Source organism: Meriones unguiculatus, chromosome 8, assembly GCF_030254825.1.
Source record: "Meriones unguiculatus strain TT.TT164.6M chromosome 8, Bangor_MerUng_6.1, whole genome shotgun sequence".
Classification (NCBI taxonomy): Eukaryota; Metazoa; Chordata; class Mammalia; order Rodentia; family Muridae; genus Meriones; species Meriones unguiculatus.
Window position 1 is genome coordinate 67,075,702 of NC_083356.1, and position 20,824 is coordinate 67,096,525.

The window sequence follows — 20,824 nt, forward strand, 5'->3', positions numbered from 1 at the left end:
CACAAGCCTTGTGCTGCTCCTTAGCTTGTAATCAGTCTAATTGATGCTCAGAGGAAATGCAGGAAGAGAAAGGTTTCCCATTTACAAAGGAAAGCCTATACATAGAAATGACAGTGCAAGGAGACCCCAATTTCCCTTACTAAAGTATCTGCAAGTAGGATAGGCTTGTGTTACCACAATTTCTGTTTCTTTTTAGAATAACATTAATTTAAATTCCAACTAGAACCTACCCATATGCATAGATTCAAATGCTCTTACTTTCCACTGTCAAACTTACACACTCTTCTCTCTCAGCATCTCCTCTTCTAATAATGGTGCAATACTCCTTCTCATCAAAAGGAAATTCACCTCAGCCTTGTCTCATTTCTTTTAACTTCATGTTTTATTTAATTCCTTTCTTAACCTTGTCCACCACAGGTAGACCTCTTTTATCATGTCCCTAGTCTTAATACTAAAACTACCTCTTCATTCCCACATTCTATTTCTGCTATGATTTATTTTTAAGTCAGCTTTTCATTAGCTTGATGACAGGCTATCCTCATCACCACCAAAAATAATTAAAAAATTCTAAAAGGCTGATTTGGGCTCATAATTTTAGAGTTTTCAATGCTTTTTGCTGAGCTCATTGCTCTTTTAGGTCTGTGTCAACACCCACAGATGTTATGGTGGAAAAGAACTACTCATCTTGTGGCCAACAGAAACTAGGGGAAAGGTTCCAACCTTCTTGCTTTAAAGAAACATCATCAGTGACCAGTTAAGTCCTGTGTCCAATAGCTCATTCAACTATGGACCCATTAATGGATTAATCCATTGATGAAGTTAGAACTCTCATGATCTGATCACATCTCAATAGTGCCACCAGTGGGGTTCAAACCTTCAATATATGAGACTTTGAGGGGATTATTTCATATTCCAGCATAACAACATTCTGTTTTCTTGGGCCAATCATGGAGACATTTCAATGGAAGGTTGTCTATAAAACTTGTCTCTTTTAATTCTTGGACACTTTTATATCATAATAGCTAGCCTCAAAAGTGTAATTTATATGTATTTATACAGTATTCTGTTTGTATATGTGCTACACAAAACTTCATATTTGGAAGTAAAGATACCAAATGTTAATAGTAGCTACTCTTACTCTTGGAAAGTGCATAGAGTTTGCCAGTGTTCCTTACTGCTTTGGTGCAGCTTCCTGCATATACTTTGAATATATAATTAGCATGTGTTATTTCCATTGTCTTTATTATACAGTTTAAATCATCTTTTAAATTTGTTACAAAAGCTATACATTTATTTTTAACAAAAGAAAGATAATATCATATGGACTCTTTCCATAGACATAATTAGTATTAATAGTTATTTTCTACACACAGTATTACTGTAATAATTTCAAATAAACTTTTTATAACTTACTTCTTTAATTTCATGATAAATGAAACATATTATTACTTCCCAAAGATATCAATATATGCATGAGTAAAAAATTCATAGTATAGTATTTTTAAAAGAAATTTGACTTTAAGAGTTTTCACTCCTGTTTTTGGTCAGTTTATCTTCCAAGACCATCTTTAACACCTGCACCTAAAGAACACACCTGTGTTCTTGCATCACTTGGACCTCCAGTTGCACTAAACTAAATAAAACAATGGATAACTTGGCCTTGAACAGCCTTCCTTATCCCTTTTTGTAAGACCAATTATTCTTGTGTGTGTTACTGTCTTGTCTTTTGGCCTTCTTTGTCCTATATTCTCTTAGGAATATCTGAATGGTTGAATGCCTCAAAGCTCAGTCTGCAGTAATCCCCATGAAGGGATGGCAAGTTCATCTCTTGGTTCTATATATGACTTCTTTGCTCATCACTCTACCTTTTATGTTTCCAACAGAGACCTCTGAATGTTTCACTCATGTCCTCTCCATTATCTGTAGTGTGTGCCCTCAAAAGGAACTGAGAATCTATTAAAAACTTTTGAAAAGGTTCATCATTAATGATACTACCACCCACTCTGTTCACTCAAGTGCAATAGCAGGAGGCACCCTTCATGATTCAGGGACGATTCAACCCATTGGGAAAGACTGATGACTCCATGTGCACAATATCCCTCATTTCAAAGACACAATCTCCCACCTGGGCCACCATCATCAACTCCCTTGCTGCCCTCCTTTCCATTTTGCTTGGGTAGTTCTGTTCATTCCCTCCAGAGCAGTACCATAAACAGTCTTCTTAATATATGAGATTGAACAAGATTGTGTCTGCGTGTCTCTGTTCACAGGAGAGAGTGCAGAAGGAGATGAGGTGGCCTAAGTGTACCATTTGCCTTCCGATCTGTGAACATCTGTTACCTTCTCCCTTCAGACCCCCTTCACTGTCCTGTTTCCATCAGTTCATATGATTGTTCTCTCTCTTAACCTCACTATCTGGATTTGAATTCCATTTCTGCAGAAAAGTCTTTATTGAATCTTTTGTCTAAATCTAGCCACTCTTTTATTGATTTGGTTACTTTCCTCAAATCTGTTTTTTTTGGTGATTTCTCTCTTTACTTCACTGCCCATTTTCTCAACAGTTTATCAATTTTATAGGAAATGACAATGCCTGTCTTACCCTAAGCCAAATCTCCAATGCCCACATAGTGCTTTGTCTCAGGTGAATAGTTAGTTAATAAGTAGTTGTTGAATGTATTTGTTTCCTGTCCTTCTCCAAGAAATAGATGCACTGTGCTCAAACTCTTGAGAATCTCATCTTAAATTACTAGATAATTAAATTCAACCGAGTGACAGAAAACCCATGCAATGAGAACTTAAATAACATAGTGGTATATTTCTTACATATATAAACCAGTAGATTGGGCAGGCTGGGCTCTACATTGGTCCTATGATGCTGCCAGAGGTTAAGGATTCTATCTTCTTGCTTCACCAACCTTAAGTTTACCTAAGCTATCACTTAAGTTTTGATGTCAGTAACAAGATTACACAAGATGTGACAGATAAAGTATTTCCAGGTGAGTCTAGTCTCTTAAAGAACAAGTTTGAAACCCTACAGCATATTTCTTTCCCCTCATATTTCATGGGCCACACATAAGTGCATGACTATATTACTACATTTTGCTGCAAGAATAATAATAACAATAATAATTTTTTTTTTCGAGACAGGGTTTCTCTTTAGCCTTGGATCTTCTGGACTCACTTTGTAGACTAGGCTGGCTTTGAACTCACAGAGATCTGCCTGCCTGCTCCTTGAGTGCTGTGATTAAAGGCATGTGCCACCACTCCTGGCTGATAATAAGATATTTTATTTTATTAATGGGAAACAATGTGTGCAGGTGACAACTGAGGTTCTGATATCAAGAAGAAAAAGGCCTCAGGAAAGCAAGGAAGAATCATTGTTATGTGGCTACCATGGGGAGCTTTGATGGAGAAAGATTCTTGCCACCCCTCATTTGGGAGAATAACAGGGTGGGAGGTGAAAAGACTGCCTGGAGTTTCACATCATCCCTTTTCTCCTTATGTTTCTAGTTGTTCTTAGCGTGATGACATGTAGAGACACAGAATTCCAAGATACAGAAAAGGGTAATCTCGTTTTTCTGGGAATCAAGAACAAAAAACTGTGTCTCTTCTGCATGGAAATTGACAGCAAACCCACTTTGCAGCTTAAGGTGAGTGAATGCATCTGGTAAGAGAAGTAAACCAGATAGACTTCTTATCTAAGATACCTTACCAGGTTGTAAAATGATAAAAATGATAGCCTTGCGAGTGTGTACTGTTCAGAGTAAGGAAGAAAGCCTCACATGGCTGGTCCCCAAATAAGTGACAATGCCACTGAATAGATACAAATTGTTTTTTAACCCCAGTGTATAGATCTTGCAAAAACCAAAGCATCAAAGCCATGAAAATGTTTCTGAAATGTGAAGGAACAGTGCATCTCCATCTTTAGTCCTGAGTAACTTCCTCCTAGACAACCTCAGAAACACTAATGTGCCACACCTAGGCAAAGGATTGCTTATCTGGACTTTTCATAGTACATGTTGTATCTGTGTGCTAAAAAGATTTGCTAGTCAAATCCCTTACTAATGATTAAAATTGTAATTCATAAATTTATTCAGAGGCTGGACATGAAATGCATGAACCTGTAGGTGGATGCATGCCAGGCTGCATACCCACCCTTACCTCATTCTATTCTAGGGAACACAGTGCCTCAAAGAATCAGTAACCCCCTCTGTCATGGGATCCTGAGAGAAAGCAGGCTATTGGAAACTAGTGGGTGCCTGTTTTGATAGCTTGTTAATATTATTATTTTTTCATCTGCCTGTATCTCTAACTCCTGTCCCTCCTATTGGGAATAGCAGTTACTCCCATGATGTGCACTCAATGCTCTGTTACTGTAGCACTTTCTCTCTGGTATTCCTCATTAACAAGACTCTTTCTTACTCCTAGGATGTAGACATCACTGAAGTATACAATGAGAGCAAAGCACAGAAAGCCTTTCTCTTCTACCATGGCACAGAGGGCTCCACGTCTGTCTTTCAGTCAGTCTCCTATCCTGGCTGGTTCATAGCCACCTCTTCCACCGCAAGACAGACAGTCACTCTTACTCAGCAGAGGGGTGAATCTAATAACACTAACTTCTACTTAGAGCCTGAGGATTTGTTGGTATAATGTCCTTTTGGAATGTGTACGATTTACCCTTGTTCATTCAAATGCTGATTTCTCTCCCCCACTATCTGGTTTCAATCCGGACATTGCATTGTGATGCTTATTTTAGGTATCACTTGTCTCAAGTTTGTGTAAACATGCCTCCATTTGTTCTCTAAATTGTCAATTAAAACAACCAGCCACAAGCAATGGAGAGGATAGGGTGGGACATTCTGGTCCAGAGTGGGAGGAAGAGGAAAGAAGCAGGGAGAGGAGAGGAGGGGAATCTGGAGAAGTCTTGGAACCACGTGGAGAAATGAACCGGACCTAAGATATCACTAAAAGCAAGTATAATGGCTAAATCTGAATGGTAGGAAACTATGCAGGGTTGGAGGTTTAGGATGGAGTAACTATTGCCCAGCATTGTGCTTTAGGTTAATTAAATAAACCCTAGTCTCTGTGTGGTGATTTGGTTATACAGCTGTTTAGGAATAATTGCTGCTTAAGTAAAACATATATCAATAGTAAATATTAACATACCACAACAAGGATTAGATCCAGCATGAGCCATATGTGGCTGATTCCAGGACAAAGAACCAAACTGTTGGAGAATCTTTTACTTGAAAACACAGCAAAGCATCTTAACGAAAAAAAAAAAAAAAAAACAACAAAACAAAACACAAAAAACCCACCATGCTATCTCTTCTCCAGACATCCATTTCTGAAGTATCACTCATTTGGACATCATTCTCATGCAGCATGAAGCCCAAAATCTTTTATCCTTTTATCCTTTTCTGATCTTGTCCCACCATCCATGCAGCTACCCAGTCCAGTCAAGTCACAGTGTTCTTATGTGCAGCGCTCCCTCCCTGTTCTCCCAGCAGCCCTTGGTGCAGAGATGTGGAGTCCAGTCAATCCAAGGTTCTTCCTTCTTAACTTTATGCATGTTTATTGAAAACATGATAAATAACTAAAAATAAATCTCAAAAATGAGGCACTATAAAAGGATACTTTCTATGTCTTGGTAATCACAATAGATTCAGAAAATCATCAGCTAAAGTATGACACACAATGTATACTTGTATTATGGTGACTATTAGCCAAAGTGAATATAAAATGAATCCAAACTTCAAAGACATATTCACATTAATTTGAATTTCAAGCAAATTATATTGTCTTTAGTGATTGGAAATTGAAGGATTGGTTCTGATATTCCCTTGTGTTTTCTGAAATTTTTGCAGTGTTTGTGGGGATAGTTTTAAGTCAGTTTTTTATTTTGTGAAGGTGTGGTTATTTGAATAAGAATGTCCCTTATAGACTCATATTTGAAGGCTTGGTTACTAGGGAGTTCAACTATTTGAAAGGTTTACAAGACTTAGGCGGCATGGCTTTGTTGGAGTAGCCATGGTCTTGTTGGAGGAAGTGTGTCACTGAGTGGGCTTTGAGGTTTCAAGAGCCCAAGCCAGGCCCAGAAAAAAATTTCTCTTCCTATGGATCCGGATGTATGACTCTCAGCCTCTTCTTCAGCACCATGGCTGCCTGTGTACCCCTGTTCTTCCAGCCATGATTAATAATAGATTTTCTTCTGAAACTGTAATCAAGTCCCCAGTTAAATACTTTATCTTATAAGAGTTGCTGTGGTCATGGTGCCTCTTCACAGCAAAAGAACAGTGACTGAGATAGAGGGTTACTTTAGCTAAAAGTCACATGGATTGCAATAGACTATGGGATCCTGAATATAAAGATAAGCATGGTAAGTTGTCTTCCTTCAGGCCTCACATATGCAAATCAGTATATTAGGACTTATGATGCTGCAAACCCGCCATTGAGTTAAAAGTTCTTGGCCAGGTGAAATATGTTCCAAAACCTGTCCTGGAATTATCTTCTATACTGTCATCACCCATGATTCCTTTTGGGATACTCCTTGAATCCTGCTTTACATCTCATAGCTTGCCTTTTAGTCCTGCCATTTTTATGTAAGAAGTTTCAAGAAGGTACTATATGACAGCTTGCTATCTCAGTCACATTGCTTATCTCTTCCTATTCCCTAGGACATCTGGTAAAGGATTGTTGCAGACCTTGCTTGGTACTCACACATGCACAAATGTGGATATGTGTGTGTGTGTGTGTGAGAAAGAGAGAGCTGTTCTATTAGAACATTTGACCAGTGTACATGGGAGTGGGTCAGGGATAGCTACTCTTTTCTATCAACACAGATCTGTGATGTTCTCTGTGTTGGTCCTCTGAAGGTTTCAGCAGGACTAAGAAAATCATAAACACTGAACTCAAGAACTCCTCCCCGCATTGATCTCCCTCATTTTCCTTCTTCAATTTCCCAGCTCCAACTCTTGCTCCCTGGAGCAAGATTTTTCATTGCCACACATGCAGGATACCTTTATCTCAGAATCTGCCCTAGAAGAACGGATTCTACCAAAGTAAGCATCTCTCCTTTTCACTATCCATACCATTACTGGATTTTTTTTTGCCTCTTTATTTCTGTTAATGCCTTCACATGTGTCTCTGACATGTTTATCACTTCACAGCTCGTCAGTTATATCTTCCTTTTTGGTTTTTCAAGACAGATATTCTCTGTGTAGCTGTGGCTGTCCTGGAACTTCCTCAGTAGACCACGCTGGTCTCAGACCCACAGAAACCTGCCTGCCTCTACCTCCTGAGTGCTGGGATTAAAAACATGCACCAATACTGACTAGCCTGTTGTATCTTCTTAACACCCTAAATCTGACCTATTTGGAGGCCACATTCCATCTCCCCAGCCAAAGGCAACACCTTCTCTTTGAAATCACAGAAATTTTACTTTCTTATGGAAAATTTCTTTTGTGTGGCTTTGTACTATTCTCATGTGCTGTATAACAATTCCTCAAGAAATGTTGCTAAAATAAATTATCACTGCATACTGTGCATCTTACATCAATACCAAAGTGTGTTGGCAAGATGTCACCTTGCAAAGGCATAGGAAGTATTCAGCTCCAAGGAATTAATTAATTAATTAAGCTCCTCAAAGAACATGAAACTAAAAGCCAGAAAGGCTGCTTAGTAACATTTAATCTCATTTTCTCTGCTTCTTTTCCATATGATCCTTGTGACTTCAGGAAACTTTGGGCATGTAAAGATGTCTGCTCAGGAAATGGTGAGTTCAGATAGAACAGGATGAGTATTTATAGAGGGCTTCCAAGTAGTGTTCACTGCATGCCTCTCAGAGTGTTCTGGGTACAGTCTGAAGGTTTCTAACCCCCCCCCCATTTCTTTGCATTACATTCTTTACATTTCATTACTTTACAGCCTGTTTCCAAGTCCCACCCTCATGACCTCCTCCTCCCATTCTCCCTTCTCCTTCTCAGAGAAGAGGAGGCCCCTAAGGGGTATCAACCTACCCTGGCACCTCAAAAGTTATAGCACTGTGCCAGAGAAGTCAGCCCAGCTAGGGGAAAGGGATCCAGTGACAGGCAACAGAGTCATAGCTCCTACTCCTATTGTTAGGAGACCCACATGATGACCACACTGCATATCTGCTACACGTGTAGGGGGCCTAAGCCCAGTCCAAGTATACTCTTTCGTTGGTGGCTCAGACTCTGTGAACCCCCATGGGGTTAATTTAGGTCTTTTTTTTTTTCTTTTTTTTTGTAGGTCTTTTTATGGTGTCTTTGGCCTATCTGGCTCTATCCTTCCTCCCACTCCCACAGCACACCCAAAGCTTGGCCTATTGTTTGGCTGTGGGTCTCTGCTTCTGTTTCCATCAGCTACTGGATGAAGCCTCTCAGAAGATACTTATACTATCCGTTCCTGTCTGTAAGCATAGAAGAATACCATTAATATTGCTAGAGTTTAGCTCTTTCTCATTGGATGGGTCTCAAGTTGGGCTAATTATTGGTTTGCCATTCCCACAATCTCTGCTCTATCTTTACCCCTACACTTCTTGACACATTTTGTGTTGAAAGTTTTATGGGTGTGTTGTTCCCCTCCATCCACTGGGAGTTCCACCTGGCTATAGGACATGTTAACTTCATGCTCCTTAACACCTGCTTCTTGGAGTGCCAACTAGGGTCACCTCAAATAGACACCTGGGGAACCTCCTCTGTCCCAGAGATGCCCTCCCCACTGATTTCTGTTTTCTCTACTGATCCTTTCCCTCAACACCCTCCTCCACTCTCCACCCACCTGATCCACACCCCCTTTGCCCTCTCCAACCTCTCTTCCTCTCAGTTTCCTCCCTCCATCTACTCTGAATGTCTATTGTATTACCTGTTCTGAGTGAGATTCAAGCATCTTCTTCTCTTGGGTCTATGGATTGTTTTATGGTTATCCTGTACTTATGGATAATATCCACTTATAGGTGAGTACATACATGTGCATCTTTCTGGGTCTGTTTATCTCACTCAGGATGATCTTTTCCAGTAGCTGAGTAGCCCAGCACTCAGTTTGAGGCTAGCCTGGTCTACAAAGCAAGTCCAGGACAGCCAAGGCTACACAGAAAAACCCTATCTGGAGTTTTTGGAGTTTTGGAGTTCCCCCCAAAAAAGAAACAACTGAGTAGTATTTCATTGTATAAATGTACCACATTTTCTTTAACCATTCTTCATTTGAGGGACATCTAGGTTATTTCCAGTTTCTGGCTATTGTGAGGAAAGCTGCGGTGAACATAATTGAGCAAGTGTCTTTGTGGTAAGGTAGAACATCTTTTAGGTATATGCCCAGGAGTGTTACAGCTGGGTCTTGAGGTAGAGCTATTCCCAATTTTCTGAGAAAGAGCTAGATTGATTTCCAAAGTGGTTGTAAAGTATGCACTCCACTAGCAATGGAGGAGTGTTTCCCTTGCTCTGCATCCTCACCTGCATGAGCTGTTCACTTGAGTTTTTCTTAGCTATTCTGACAGGTGTAAGATGGAATCTCAGAGTCATTTTGACTTGCATTTCCCTGATGAATAAGAATTTTGAACATTTCTTTAAGTGCTTCTCTGCCATGAGAGTTTTCTCTGTTGAGAATTCCTTGTTTAGCTCTGTACCCCATTTTTAAACTGGATTATTTGGTTTGTTGGTGTTTATTTCTTGCATTCTTTATGTATTTTGGGTATTAGCTGCCTGTTAGATGTAGGGTTGGTGAAGATCATTCCCCACTCTGTAGGCTGCCTTTTTGTTCTATTGACAGTGTCCTTTGCCCTGCAGAAGTTTTTGAGTTTCATGAGGTCCTGCTATGACTTGAGGTGCCAACGTAGGTTGATAACCCATTTAGTAATTGTTGATATTAGTGCCTGAGCTGTTGGAGTTCTGTTCAGAAAGTTGTCTCCTGTGCCAATGAGTTCAAGGCTATTTCCCACTTTCTGTGTCTGGTTTTATGTTTGACTAGTGAAGGGTGATAAATTTGGATCTATATGCATTCTTCCACATGCAGACATCCAGTTAGACCAGTGCTATTTGTTGAAGATGTTTTCTTTTTCCATTGAATGGCTTTGGCTTCTTTGTCATAAATCAAGTGTCAGTAGGTGGGTAGGTTTATTTCTGGGTCTTTGATTTGATTCATCTATTTGTTTTTATGTCAATACCATGTGTTTTTTTTATTACTATTGCTTTGTAATACCAGTTGGAATCAGGGATGGTGATATCTCCAGAAATTCTTTTATTGTACAGGATTGTTTTAGTTATCTTGGGTTTTTTACTTTTCCATATGAAGTTGAGAATTACACTTTTCAGGTCTATATTTCCAATTGTATTGGAGTTTTGATGAGAATTGCACTGAGTTTGGAGATTGGTTTAGGTAAGATGGCCATTTTTTTTTTTCTGTACTAATCCTGCCAATTCATGAGAATGGGGGATCTTTCCATCTTTTGATATAGTCTTCAATTTCTTTCTTCAGAGGCTTGAAGATTTTGTCATACAGGTCTTTTACTTGCTTGGTTAGTGTTACACCAGCATATCCTATATAATTTGTGGCTATTGTAAAGATCCTGCTTCCCTAATTTCTTTCTCATCCTGATTATTGTTTGTATGAAGGAGGGCTACTGATTTTTTGAGTTATTTTTTTACCCAGCCACTTGGCTGAAGGTGTTTTTCAGTTGTGGGAGTGCCTGGGCAGAATTTTGGGTATCATTTATGTATACTATCATATCATCTGTGAATAGGGATACTTTGACTTCTTCCCTTCCAACTTGTGTCCTCTTGATCTCTTAGTTATCTTATTGCTCTAGCTAGAACTTCAAGTATTATGTTGTGTAGATATGGAGAGAGTGGGCATCCTTGTCCTGTTCCTGATTTCAGTGGGATTAATTTAAGTTTCTCTCCATTTAATTTGATGTTGGTTATATACTTGCTATATATTGCTTTTATTGTGTTTAGGCACGTGTTTGTATCTCTGGTCTTTCCAAGACTTTTAATATGAAGAGGTGTTGGATTTTGTCAAATGCTTTTTCTCCATCTAATGAGATTATCATGTGTTTTTTTTTCTTTGTTAGTTTGTTCATATGGTGGATTATTTCGATAGATTTTCCTATATTGAGCCACTCCTGAATGCCCAGGATGAATCCTACTTGATCATGGTTGATGATATTTTTGATGTGTTCTTGGATTTGTTTTGCAAGTATTTTATTGAGTATGTACAAAAGGGAAATTGGTCTGAAATTTTCTTTCTTTGCTGAGTCTTTGTGTAGTTTAGGTATCAGGATGACTGTAACCTCATAGAATGAGTTTGGTAATGTTCCTTCTGTTTCTATTTTGTAAAGTAGCTTGAGGAATTTGGGATTATCTCTTCTTTGAAAGTCTGGTAGAATTCTGCACTAAGACCCTTTGGCCCTAAGTTTTTTTTTGGATTAGGGAATTTAATGGCTGCTTCTATTTCCTTAGGGGTATAGGACTATTTGACTTGTTTACCTGATCTTGATTTATGTTTGGTAAGTGGAATCTAACATGAAAATTATCCGTTTCATATAGATTTTCAAATTTTGTGGGTTACAAGCTTTTGAAGTAAGACTTAATGGATTTCCTCATTGTCTGTTGTGATATCTCCCTCTTCATTTCTGATTTTGTTGATTTGGATACTGCCTCTTTGACTTTTCGTTAGTTTGGTCCATCATGTTGATTTTTCTCAAAGAAACAGACCTTGGTTTCGTTTATTCTTTGTTTTGTTCTCTTTGTTTCTAATTTATTGATTTCAGTTCTGAGTTTGATTATTTCCTGCTGTCTCCTCCTCTTGGGTGTGTTTGCTTCTTGCTTTTTTTTCCCCCTAAAGTTTCAAGTGAGCTGTTAAGTTGCTAGTATAAGATCTCTCTAGTTTCTTCATAAAGGTACTTAGTATGATGAATTTCCTCTTAGCACTGCTTTCATTGTGTCCCATAAATCTGGGTATGTTGTGCATTTATTTTCATTGAATTTTAGGAAGACTTTAATTTCTTTCTCTATCCTTCCCTGACCCAGTGGTCATTGAGAAGGGAACTATTCAGTTTCCATGAGTTTGTAGGGTTTTTTGTTATTTCTGTTGTTGCTAAATCCAGCTTTAATCCATGGTGATCTGAAAAAGTACAGTGGGTTCATTCAATTTTCTTGTATTGGTTGAGGTTTGCTCTGTGACTGACTATATGGTTGATTTTGGAGAAGGTTCCATGCAGTGCTAAGAAAAAAGTATATTCTTTTGTGTTTGGGTGAAAAGTTCTGTAGACATTTATTAGGTCCAGTTAATTCATGACATCTGTTATTTTCATTATTTCTCTGTTTAGTTTCTGTGTTGATCTGTTCATTGGTAAGAGTGTGGTATTGAAGTCTCCCACTATTAATGTGGGGGATCAATGTGTGATTTAAGTTTTAATGTTTCTTTTACATAGGTAGGTACCATGTATTTGGGGCATAGATTTTCAGGGTTGACATGTCCTCTTGGTGGACTTTCCTTTGATGATAATGAAGTATCTTTTTCCATCTCTTTTGATTAATTTTTGTTGAAAGTGTATGTTATTAGATATTATGATGGCTACTCCAGCTTGCTTTTTTTGGGTCTGTTTGCTTGGAAAACCTTTTCCCAGCCTTCTACTCTGAGGTAATGTTTATCTTTGTTGCCAAAGTGTGTTTCCTGTATGCAACAGAATGTTGGATCCTGTTTACACATCCATTTTGTTAGCCTGTGTGTTTTTATTGGAGAGTTGGGCCCATTGGTATTGAGAGATATTAATTAACAGTGATTGGTAATTCTGATTAATTTGATGTTGGAGATGTTAAGTATGTGTGTTTGTGTGTGCTTTGCTTCTGTTTTTGCTGATATGAAATTACTTATTTCCTGTTTTTTTTTGGGGGGGGGTGTAGTTAACCTCCTTCAGCTGTATTATTCCTTTTAGTATATTCTGAAAGGTGGCTTTTTGGATAGATATTGTTTAAATTTGGTTTTGTCTTGGAATATCTTGTTTTCTCTCAATGTATGATTATTGAAGTTTTGCTGGTTATAGTAGCCTAGGTTGGCATCTGTGGTTTCTTAGGGGTTTGTAAGACATCTGTCTAGGCCCTTCTAGCTTTTAGAGTCTCTGTTGAGAATTTGGGTGTAATTCTGATAGGTATATTACTTTGTATATTACTTGGCCTTTTTCCTTTATAGCTTTTAATATTCTTTTATTGTTCTGTAGATTTAGTGTTTTGATTATTGTATGGTGGGATGATTTTCATTTCTGGTCCAATCCAAGTAGTGTTCTGTAAGCCTCTTATATGTTTATAGGCATTTCTTTCTTTAGGTTGGGGAAATTTTCTTTTATGATTTTGTGGAAAATATTTCTTGGAGCTAGGACTCTTCAACTTCTTTGATTCCTATTAGTCTTAAGTTAGTTCTTTTCATAGTATTCCAGATTTCCTGGATGTTTTGTGCCAGAAAATTTTTTTTATTTAGCATTTTCTTTGACTGATGTATCAATCTCTTCTATCATATCTTCTATGTCTAAGATTCTCTCTTACATCTCTTTTAATCTGTTGGTGATACTTTTGTCTGTTGTTCCTGTTCTCTTCCCTAGATTTTCCATCTTCCAGATTTCCTTAGTTTGTGTGTGTGTGTGTGTGTGTGTGTGTGTTTGCTTCTGCTTTTATTTTCAGGTCTTGCACAATTTTATTCATTTCCTTCACTTGTTTAATCATATTTTCCGGTAATTCTTTTTTTTAAGTTTATTCTTTTTTATAACATTTATTTTTTTTAATTAATTATAGTTTATTCACTTTGTATTCCAGCTGTAGCCCCCTCCCTCATATCCTCCCAATCTCACCTTCCCTCCCTTATCTCCCCCCCTGCCCCCTTCCAAGTCCACTAATAGGGGAGGGCCTCCTCCCCTTCCCTCTGACCCTAGCTATCAGGTCTCATCAGGACTGGCTGCATTGTCTTCCTCTGTGGCCTGCTCCCCCCTCAGGGGGAGGTGATCAAAGAGCCAGCCACTGGATTTATGTCAGAGAAAGTCCCTCTTCCCCTTACTGGGGTCCCCACTTGAACACTGAGCTGCCATGGGCTACACCTGTGCAGGGGTTCTAGGTTATCTCCATGCATGGTCGTTGGTTGGAGTATCAGTCTCAGAAAAGACCCCTGGGCTCAGACTTTTTTTGGTCCTGTTGCTCTCCTTGTGATGCTCCTGTACCCTCCAGGCCTTTCTATCTCCTCCTTCTTTCATAAGATTCCCTGCACTCTGCCTAAAGTTTGGTTATGAGTCTCAGCATCTGCTTTGATACTTTGCTGGTAGAGTCTTTCAAAGGCCCTCTGTGGTAGGCTCCTCTCCTGTTCCCTGTTTTCTCCCTCTTCCAAAGTCTTTCCTGTTTGCCTTTCTGCGTGAGGATTGATCATCTTCCCCAGGGTCCTCCTTCTTGCTTAGCTTCTTTAGGTGTACAGATTTTAGTATGTTTGTATTATATTATATGTCTGTATCCACTTATAAGTGAGTATATACCATGTGTGCCTTTCTACTTCTGGGATACCTCACTCAGGATGATCTTTTCTAGTTCCCACTATTTGCCTGCAAATTTCATGGTTTCCTTGTTTTGAATTGCTGAGTAGTATTCCATTGTGTAAAAGTACCACAATTTCTGTCTCCATCCCTCAGTTGAGGGACATCTGGGTTACTTCCAGATTCTGGCTATTATGAATAAAGCTGCTGTAAACAAATGTCCTTGTTGTATACTTGAGCATAATTTGGATATATGCCTAGGAGGTGGATCTTGACATAGCACTATTCCTAGTTTTCTGAGAAAGCGCCAGATTTCCAAAGTGGTTGTACAAGTTTACATTCCCACCAGCAATGGAGGAGGGTTTCCCTTTTTCCCCATCCTCTCCAGCATGTGTTGTCACTTGAGGTTTTGATCTTAGCCATTCTGAGGGGAATAAGAATTTTCTGGTATTTTATTAAGGGATTTATTTGTTTCCTCTTCAAAGGCCTCTGTGTGTTTGATTGTATTTTTCTGTATTTCTTTTTGGGATTTGTTAATTTCCTCTTTAACAGTCTCTGTAATCTTTATAAGACTGAATTTGAGTTCATTTTCTTGTGCTTTGGTTCTGTTACATACATTATCCAGGGCTTGCTGTGATAGGGCTTGTTGTGCTCTTCAGGTGCTATATTGCCTTCACTCTTGTTTGTGTACTTATGCAGTCCTTTAGCCATCTGGGTGTTCCTGGATGTTCTTGTTTGATGCTGGAGTGTCCAACTTGGTGACCTTGGGCAGAGCTCCTGTGTGAAGCTTGATGGAACTGGGGTATCTGGCTTGGTGACCTGGGGTGGGAAGCACATGACAATGGAGGTTAGGGACAGGTCACAACTCAGGGCAGCTAAATGGGTCCCAGAGCTGCCTGCAGGACAGGGGGCTTAGATTGGGAAGAGTCTAACCAGGATGAACCTGAGGCTTGGTAACTGAGGGTAGAGGTCAGGAACAGCTGAGGGCTTCTACTTTGTCCAAGCCCTCCATCACATACCTTTAAGTACATATAACATTTGAGTGACATAGTAGGAAGAGTCAAAACAATTCATTAAGACAATATTTTTTCTATGACAGAGCCAGGATTAAGAACAAGATCCAAGGATGACCAGGGGGTTCTTGCAACAATGAATGTCAATACATAGCATGGTGGGCTACAAAGATTCTGAGTTCTGTAAACACCTGGGTACAAAGAAAGAATGGCCAGTGATATTTAAATAACACAATGTAGTTCTGGAATGTGATTATAGACACTTCCGGGAAGGCCCATAGCCATTGGGCATAAGTTGGAGAGAGACAACCCATACATTGTAAACTCAGGGTAGTGCTACAGTGAGGGATGAAAAAGAAGGAAGCAATACCAGACTTAGGAAGTGTCCAAATAATCTATTTGCTCAAGGATTTGGGTTTATGCATGGTCAATATCTGAAAGCAATTCCATAAAGCCATGCCCTAGGATTTGCAGGAGAAAGACAAATTCCTAGCCTGTTTGTAGCCTTTAGAGAATCAGGGTATGAGCACTTGTGCACAAGAGAAAAAGACAGATGGAGAAAGGATGCATCATTTCTCCTGTCCCAATCACTGACTCACATGTCTTTATGATTTTTTCCTCATGTCTATGAAATATCCTAAAACTGCAAAGGATGCTTATGCTATTTTGCTTTCATAAACTGAAGGTATGGGGACCCTATTCAAGCCCAGGACTGATGAATGATGGGCTAGTTAAGAGTTTCTAGAAAGGAAGTTCTCCCTCATAATTCATTTTCCCCTTTGATTTTCTTCCATGCATCATACTGAATGCAAAACCTTTTTATAGGCTCAGATTCCCTCCCATCTATTCTTTTCCCCCTATGTTTATGATAGTATCTACATCTATCTTTTCCTTTCACCAGATCTAATTTTCTTTATCATTTGGAAAATACATTTTAAAGTTTCAGCCACAAACACTTCCAACCTACAATCTGTCCTGCCTGCAAAATGTGCTGGGGTAATGGTGGAGCAGAACTTGTAGGAATGGCCAACCAGTGACTGGCAAAGCTTGAGGTTCATAACATGAGAGGGAGCCCACACCTGACACTGTCTGGATATCCAGGAACCAGAGGCAGGATAACCCAGAGACCAGGATAGAACCAAACACAACTGGAAAAATTTCAGTAAAATTCAGGAGTTCCACAAGGAGAGCAATAGAACCCAAAAAATCTGGGTCCAGGGGTCTTTTCTGAGACTGATACTCTAACCAAGGACCATGCATGGAGATAGCCTTGAACCCCTGCACAGATGTAGCCCATGGCAATTCAGTGTCCAAGTGGGTTCTATAGTAATGGGAACAGGACTGTCTCTGACATGAACTGATTGGCCTGCTCTTTGATCACCTCCCCCTGAGAGGGGAGCAGCCTTACCAGGCCACAGTGGAAGATAATGCAGCCAGTCCTTATGAGACCTTATAGACTAGGATTAGAAGGAAGGGGAGGAAGACCTCCCCTATCAGTGGACTGGGGGAGGGGCATGGGTAGAGAAGGGGGAATGAGGGTGCAATTGGGAGGGGAGGAAGGAGGGAGCTACAGCTGGGATACAAAGTGAATAATTTGTAATTACTAAAAATTAAAATAAAAAATGATTTCTAATGATATTCTGCTATACTCATAGATTGGTACCTAGCCCAACTGTGATCAGAGAGGTGTATTCCAGCAACTGATGGGAGAAGATGCAGAGACCCATAGCTAAACACTAGGCAAATCCAGGAACTACTGTAGAAGGGAGGGAGGAAAAATTTTAGGAGCCATAGTTGAACACGGCCCACAGAATCAACTGAGCAGGACTAATAGGGGCTCACAGAGATTGAAGTGACAGACATGGGGCATGTATGAGTCTGAGCTAGGTGCTCTGTATATATGTAATGATTGTGCAGGTTGGTAATCCTGTGGGACTCCCAACAGTGGGAGGGGGTGTCTCTGACTCTTTTGCCTGTACTTGGGACCCCTTTCCTCCTGCTGGGTTGCTTTGTCCAGCCTTGATATGAAGGTTTGTGCCTATTCTTATCTTAACGTGTTATGCCATGCTTAGTGTATATCTCTGAGAAGCTTGCTCTTTTTTTTTGAAGGGAAACAAAGGAGGAGTGAATCTGGGGGACAGGGCACACCGGCGAGGGACTGGAAGGAGTGGAGAGAGAAACTGCAATTGGAAGCTGGGCTGCCTTATCTGGCCTCAGTGGGAGAGGATGTGTGCAGCCCTGCTGCAACTTATTGTACCAGGGTGGGTTGGTACCCATAGGGGGGTCTCCCCTTTTCTGAGGATAAGGGGATGGGTGAATGGGGGAGGGAATGTGAGGATGAGACTTTGAGGAGAGGTGGGAGGGGGGCTGCGATCAGGCTGTAAAGTGAATACAAAAGAATAAAAAGTCTCTACAACTTAAAACTGAACATTTCTGTCACTCATGTGGGTCAAAGAGAGTATCTTGATTTTGTTAATGATAAGCAACAGTCAAAGAAAACACTTGTGCTATTAACAAGGAAGGAGGAAAGGTGGAGATACTGAAGAAATTGATTATTCACTCACATAGCAGAAGGCAGAAGCTGACTAGGAGAATAACACTCAAAAGCCACCTTCGGGCCATATTTAGGGATGGGAAGTAGCTCCAGAAACAAATAGGCATTACACAAGGTACAAATGCATGTAGATAGCACAGTGTGTACCTATAAAGATGAATATTAGCACTTGTCAGTTTAAAAGTGTGGTAAAACAAGCTGTTTGTTTAAGGCAAGATCTTTCAGCCCTAGCTGAAGGGAGTAGTGATAGTTCCTCTTCCTTATTGGCTATACTCACAGCACTACCCTACATAAGGACATTTTCACTCAAGAATATAATTTCTTCAGTCATATGCTGCCTCTACCCTCTTGCCTTCCTGTTTTTTAACTACCCTCTCTTATACCTTTGTCTCAAAGGGCAGTTTCACTTCTTTTTTCATGACATATATCGAAACATGTTTTCAGTAGTTATAAAAAAAATCTAGGAACCACAAACGAGAAATATGTTTCTGAGATAGACTTAATTTGCTTAATACGATTATCTTAAGTTGTTTCTATTTTCCTGCAAATATAACATCATTCTTCTTGATGGCTGAAAAATTCATGCATGCATGTACGCGCGTGTGTGAGTGTGTGCGTGCACATGTGTGTTACATTTTCCTTTGTCCACTCGTCCGTGGATGGACACCTAGGCTTGTTCCCTTACTTAGCTCTTGTGAATGTTGCTGTAGCAAATACTAATGTGCATGGATCTCTGTGCTATGCTGACTTGGAGCCCTCCGGGTAAATACTCGGGAGAGGCAAAGCTGGGTCTGATAGTAGATCTCCTTTTAATTTTTTTGGAGACCCTATATACTGATTTACATAATGGCTGGACTGGCTTTTATTTCTGTCGGCAGTGCATAAGGGTTCCCCCTTCTCACATTCTCATCATCATTTGTTGACATTTGTTCACATAATGACAGCCAGTGCCTTGCTTGGGTAACTATGTGTTACTTATTTTACTAGAAAATGTTTAAGCACAAAACACATGGCAAGGATTTCAGTTTTCGAAAACTCTCAACCTCTGCGAAAGCTAATTTCTTTCTAGTCTTAGTCATTCTTTCCACTTTAAAAACGTTGTCAGGTTATCTCCATGCCTGGTACTTGGTTGGAGTATGAGTCTCTGGGAAGACCCCTGTGTTCAAATTTTCTGGTTCTGTTGCTCTCCTTGTGGAGTTCCTGTCCTCTCCAGATCTTACTATTTCCCATGTCTTTACCAGGCATGGAGATAATCTAGAGCCCCTGCACAGATGTAGCCCATGGCAGTTTAGTGTCCAAGTGGGTTACATAGCAATGGGAAGAGGGACTGCCTCTGACATAATCTGATTGGCCTGCTCTTTGATCACCCCCCTGAGGGGGGAGCAGCCTTACCAGGCCACCCCTGATGAGATCTGATAGACTAAAATCAGAAGGAAGGAAAGGAAGATCTCTCCTATCGGTGGACGTGGGGAAAGGCTTGTGTGAAGGGGAAGGTGAGATTGGGAGGGGAGGAGGAAGGGGCTTATGGGAGGATACAAAGTGGATAAAGTGTAATTAATTAAAAAATAAAACATTGTTAGGCCAGGATAAAGGTGCTTTCTGCAAAGCCTGATGACCTGAGTTTGCCCTCCAGCACCCACATGGTGGAAGACGAAAACTGACTCCTTCAAGTTGTCCTCTGACCTCCACACACATACACAGGCATATAAACACTCAAAAATAAATGTAATAACTCTAAAGTATTGCCAACTGTTATTAAAAATATATTCACCAAATAAATCCAAACTCCATGCCCCCAAATACTGATTTCTCTTTCTCTCAACTCATAATGGTAGCCATTATTATGTGTTGATATCATTCTGGCTCATTCAATATGAAAATATGCAGTACTTTTCTCTGTGTGCCTTTGTATATCTATAAGCATGTGTGTTACTTACTAACATATATTTCCCTGATTGGTATGGTAGGCTACATGTACCTTTCCACTCAGCCATATGTTAGAATAGAAGCCTATCCTGGTATGAATAGCTTTATTTCATTCTCTATAGCTGCTGCAGAGTTTCCAACACACTTATCTTCACCGTCAGTTGCTCAACCATTCCTTCAGAACTATCCAGGCAGGCTGTTTCAGAAACTGTGGCAGTGATCATCTTCATGAAGCCCTGCCTCCTTGTACATCTGCGTACCTGGCATATACAAGCAAGACTCTCTTTAGAAAGCTGAACTGAGGGACGCTGGAGCAGGAACATTCTTTGTTTTCAAGAGAGCACTTCCATGTGCACTTAGCCATGACTGTTCCGTGTACATACCTCCAAGGTAGACTCCGTGCTCAGTATTCGCTTTTAGAGTATAAGAGTTTCGTTAGCTCAGAACAAATGATAGATATCTATGTTTATCTCATTGTTACTGTAATTTGTTCATCAATTAGTAAGAAGCCACTCACTATTCAGCACACTCTAGTCTGACCTCTATGTCTGATTTTTCCAACCAAACTTTTTTGTTCAGCATCATTGATAACACCTTTGTCTGTTGCCTAATACAAAGGACACTGGCGTTTTACCTCAGTGTTAGATACAGCTCCACTCCCCTCACACCTTGTACTAATATACCAGATATTCTGCTTAAGTCTTGGTTTTCCTAATCTTACTAGGTGTCTGTTCCTAATCCTGCTTCCTGATTCTTCCTCATGTGACTTTTAAAGGTTAAGACTGCTCTGGAGTCACCCTGATT

General features: G+C 39.9%; 1 protein-coding gene across 8 annotated transcripts in view; it reads left to right on the plus strand.

Moving 5' to 3' along the window:
- The window catches only part of Il36b (interleukin 36 beta), a 59,728-nt gene extending 41,911 nt beyond the window's left edge, over positions 1–17,817 (plus strand). For 4 of the 8 annotated variants that reach the window (XM_060389683.1, XM_060389682.1, XM_060389678.1 and 1 more), the window contains 4 exons: positions 3,511–3,650; positions 4,429–7,774; positions 8,272–8,433; positions 17,650–17,817. In XM_060389683.1, coding sequence (XP_060245666.1) covers positions 3,511–3,650; positions 4,429–4,650 — 362 coding nt within the window. In that variant the 3' untranslated portion in view covers positions 4,651–7,774; positions 8,272–8,433; positions 17,650–17,817. The remainder of the gene's footprint in view (positions 1–3,510; positions 3,651–4,428; positions 7,775–8,271; positions 8,434–17,649) is intronic. The other 4 variants (XM_060389680.1, XM_060389679.1, XM_060389681.1 and 1 more) reach the window with 4 other exon arrangements.
- Positions 17,818–20,824: the final 3,007 nt, after the last annotated feature.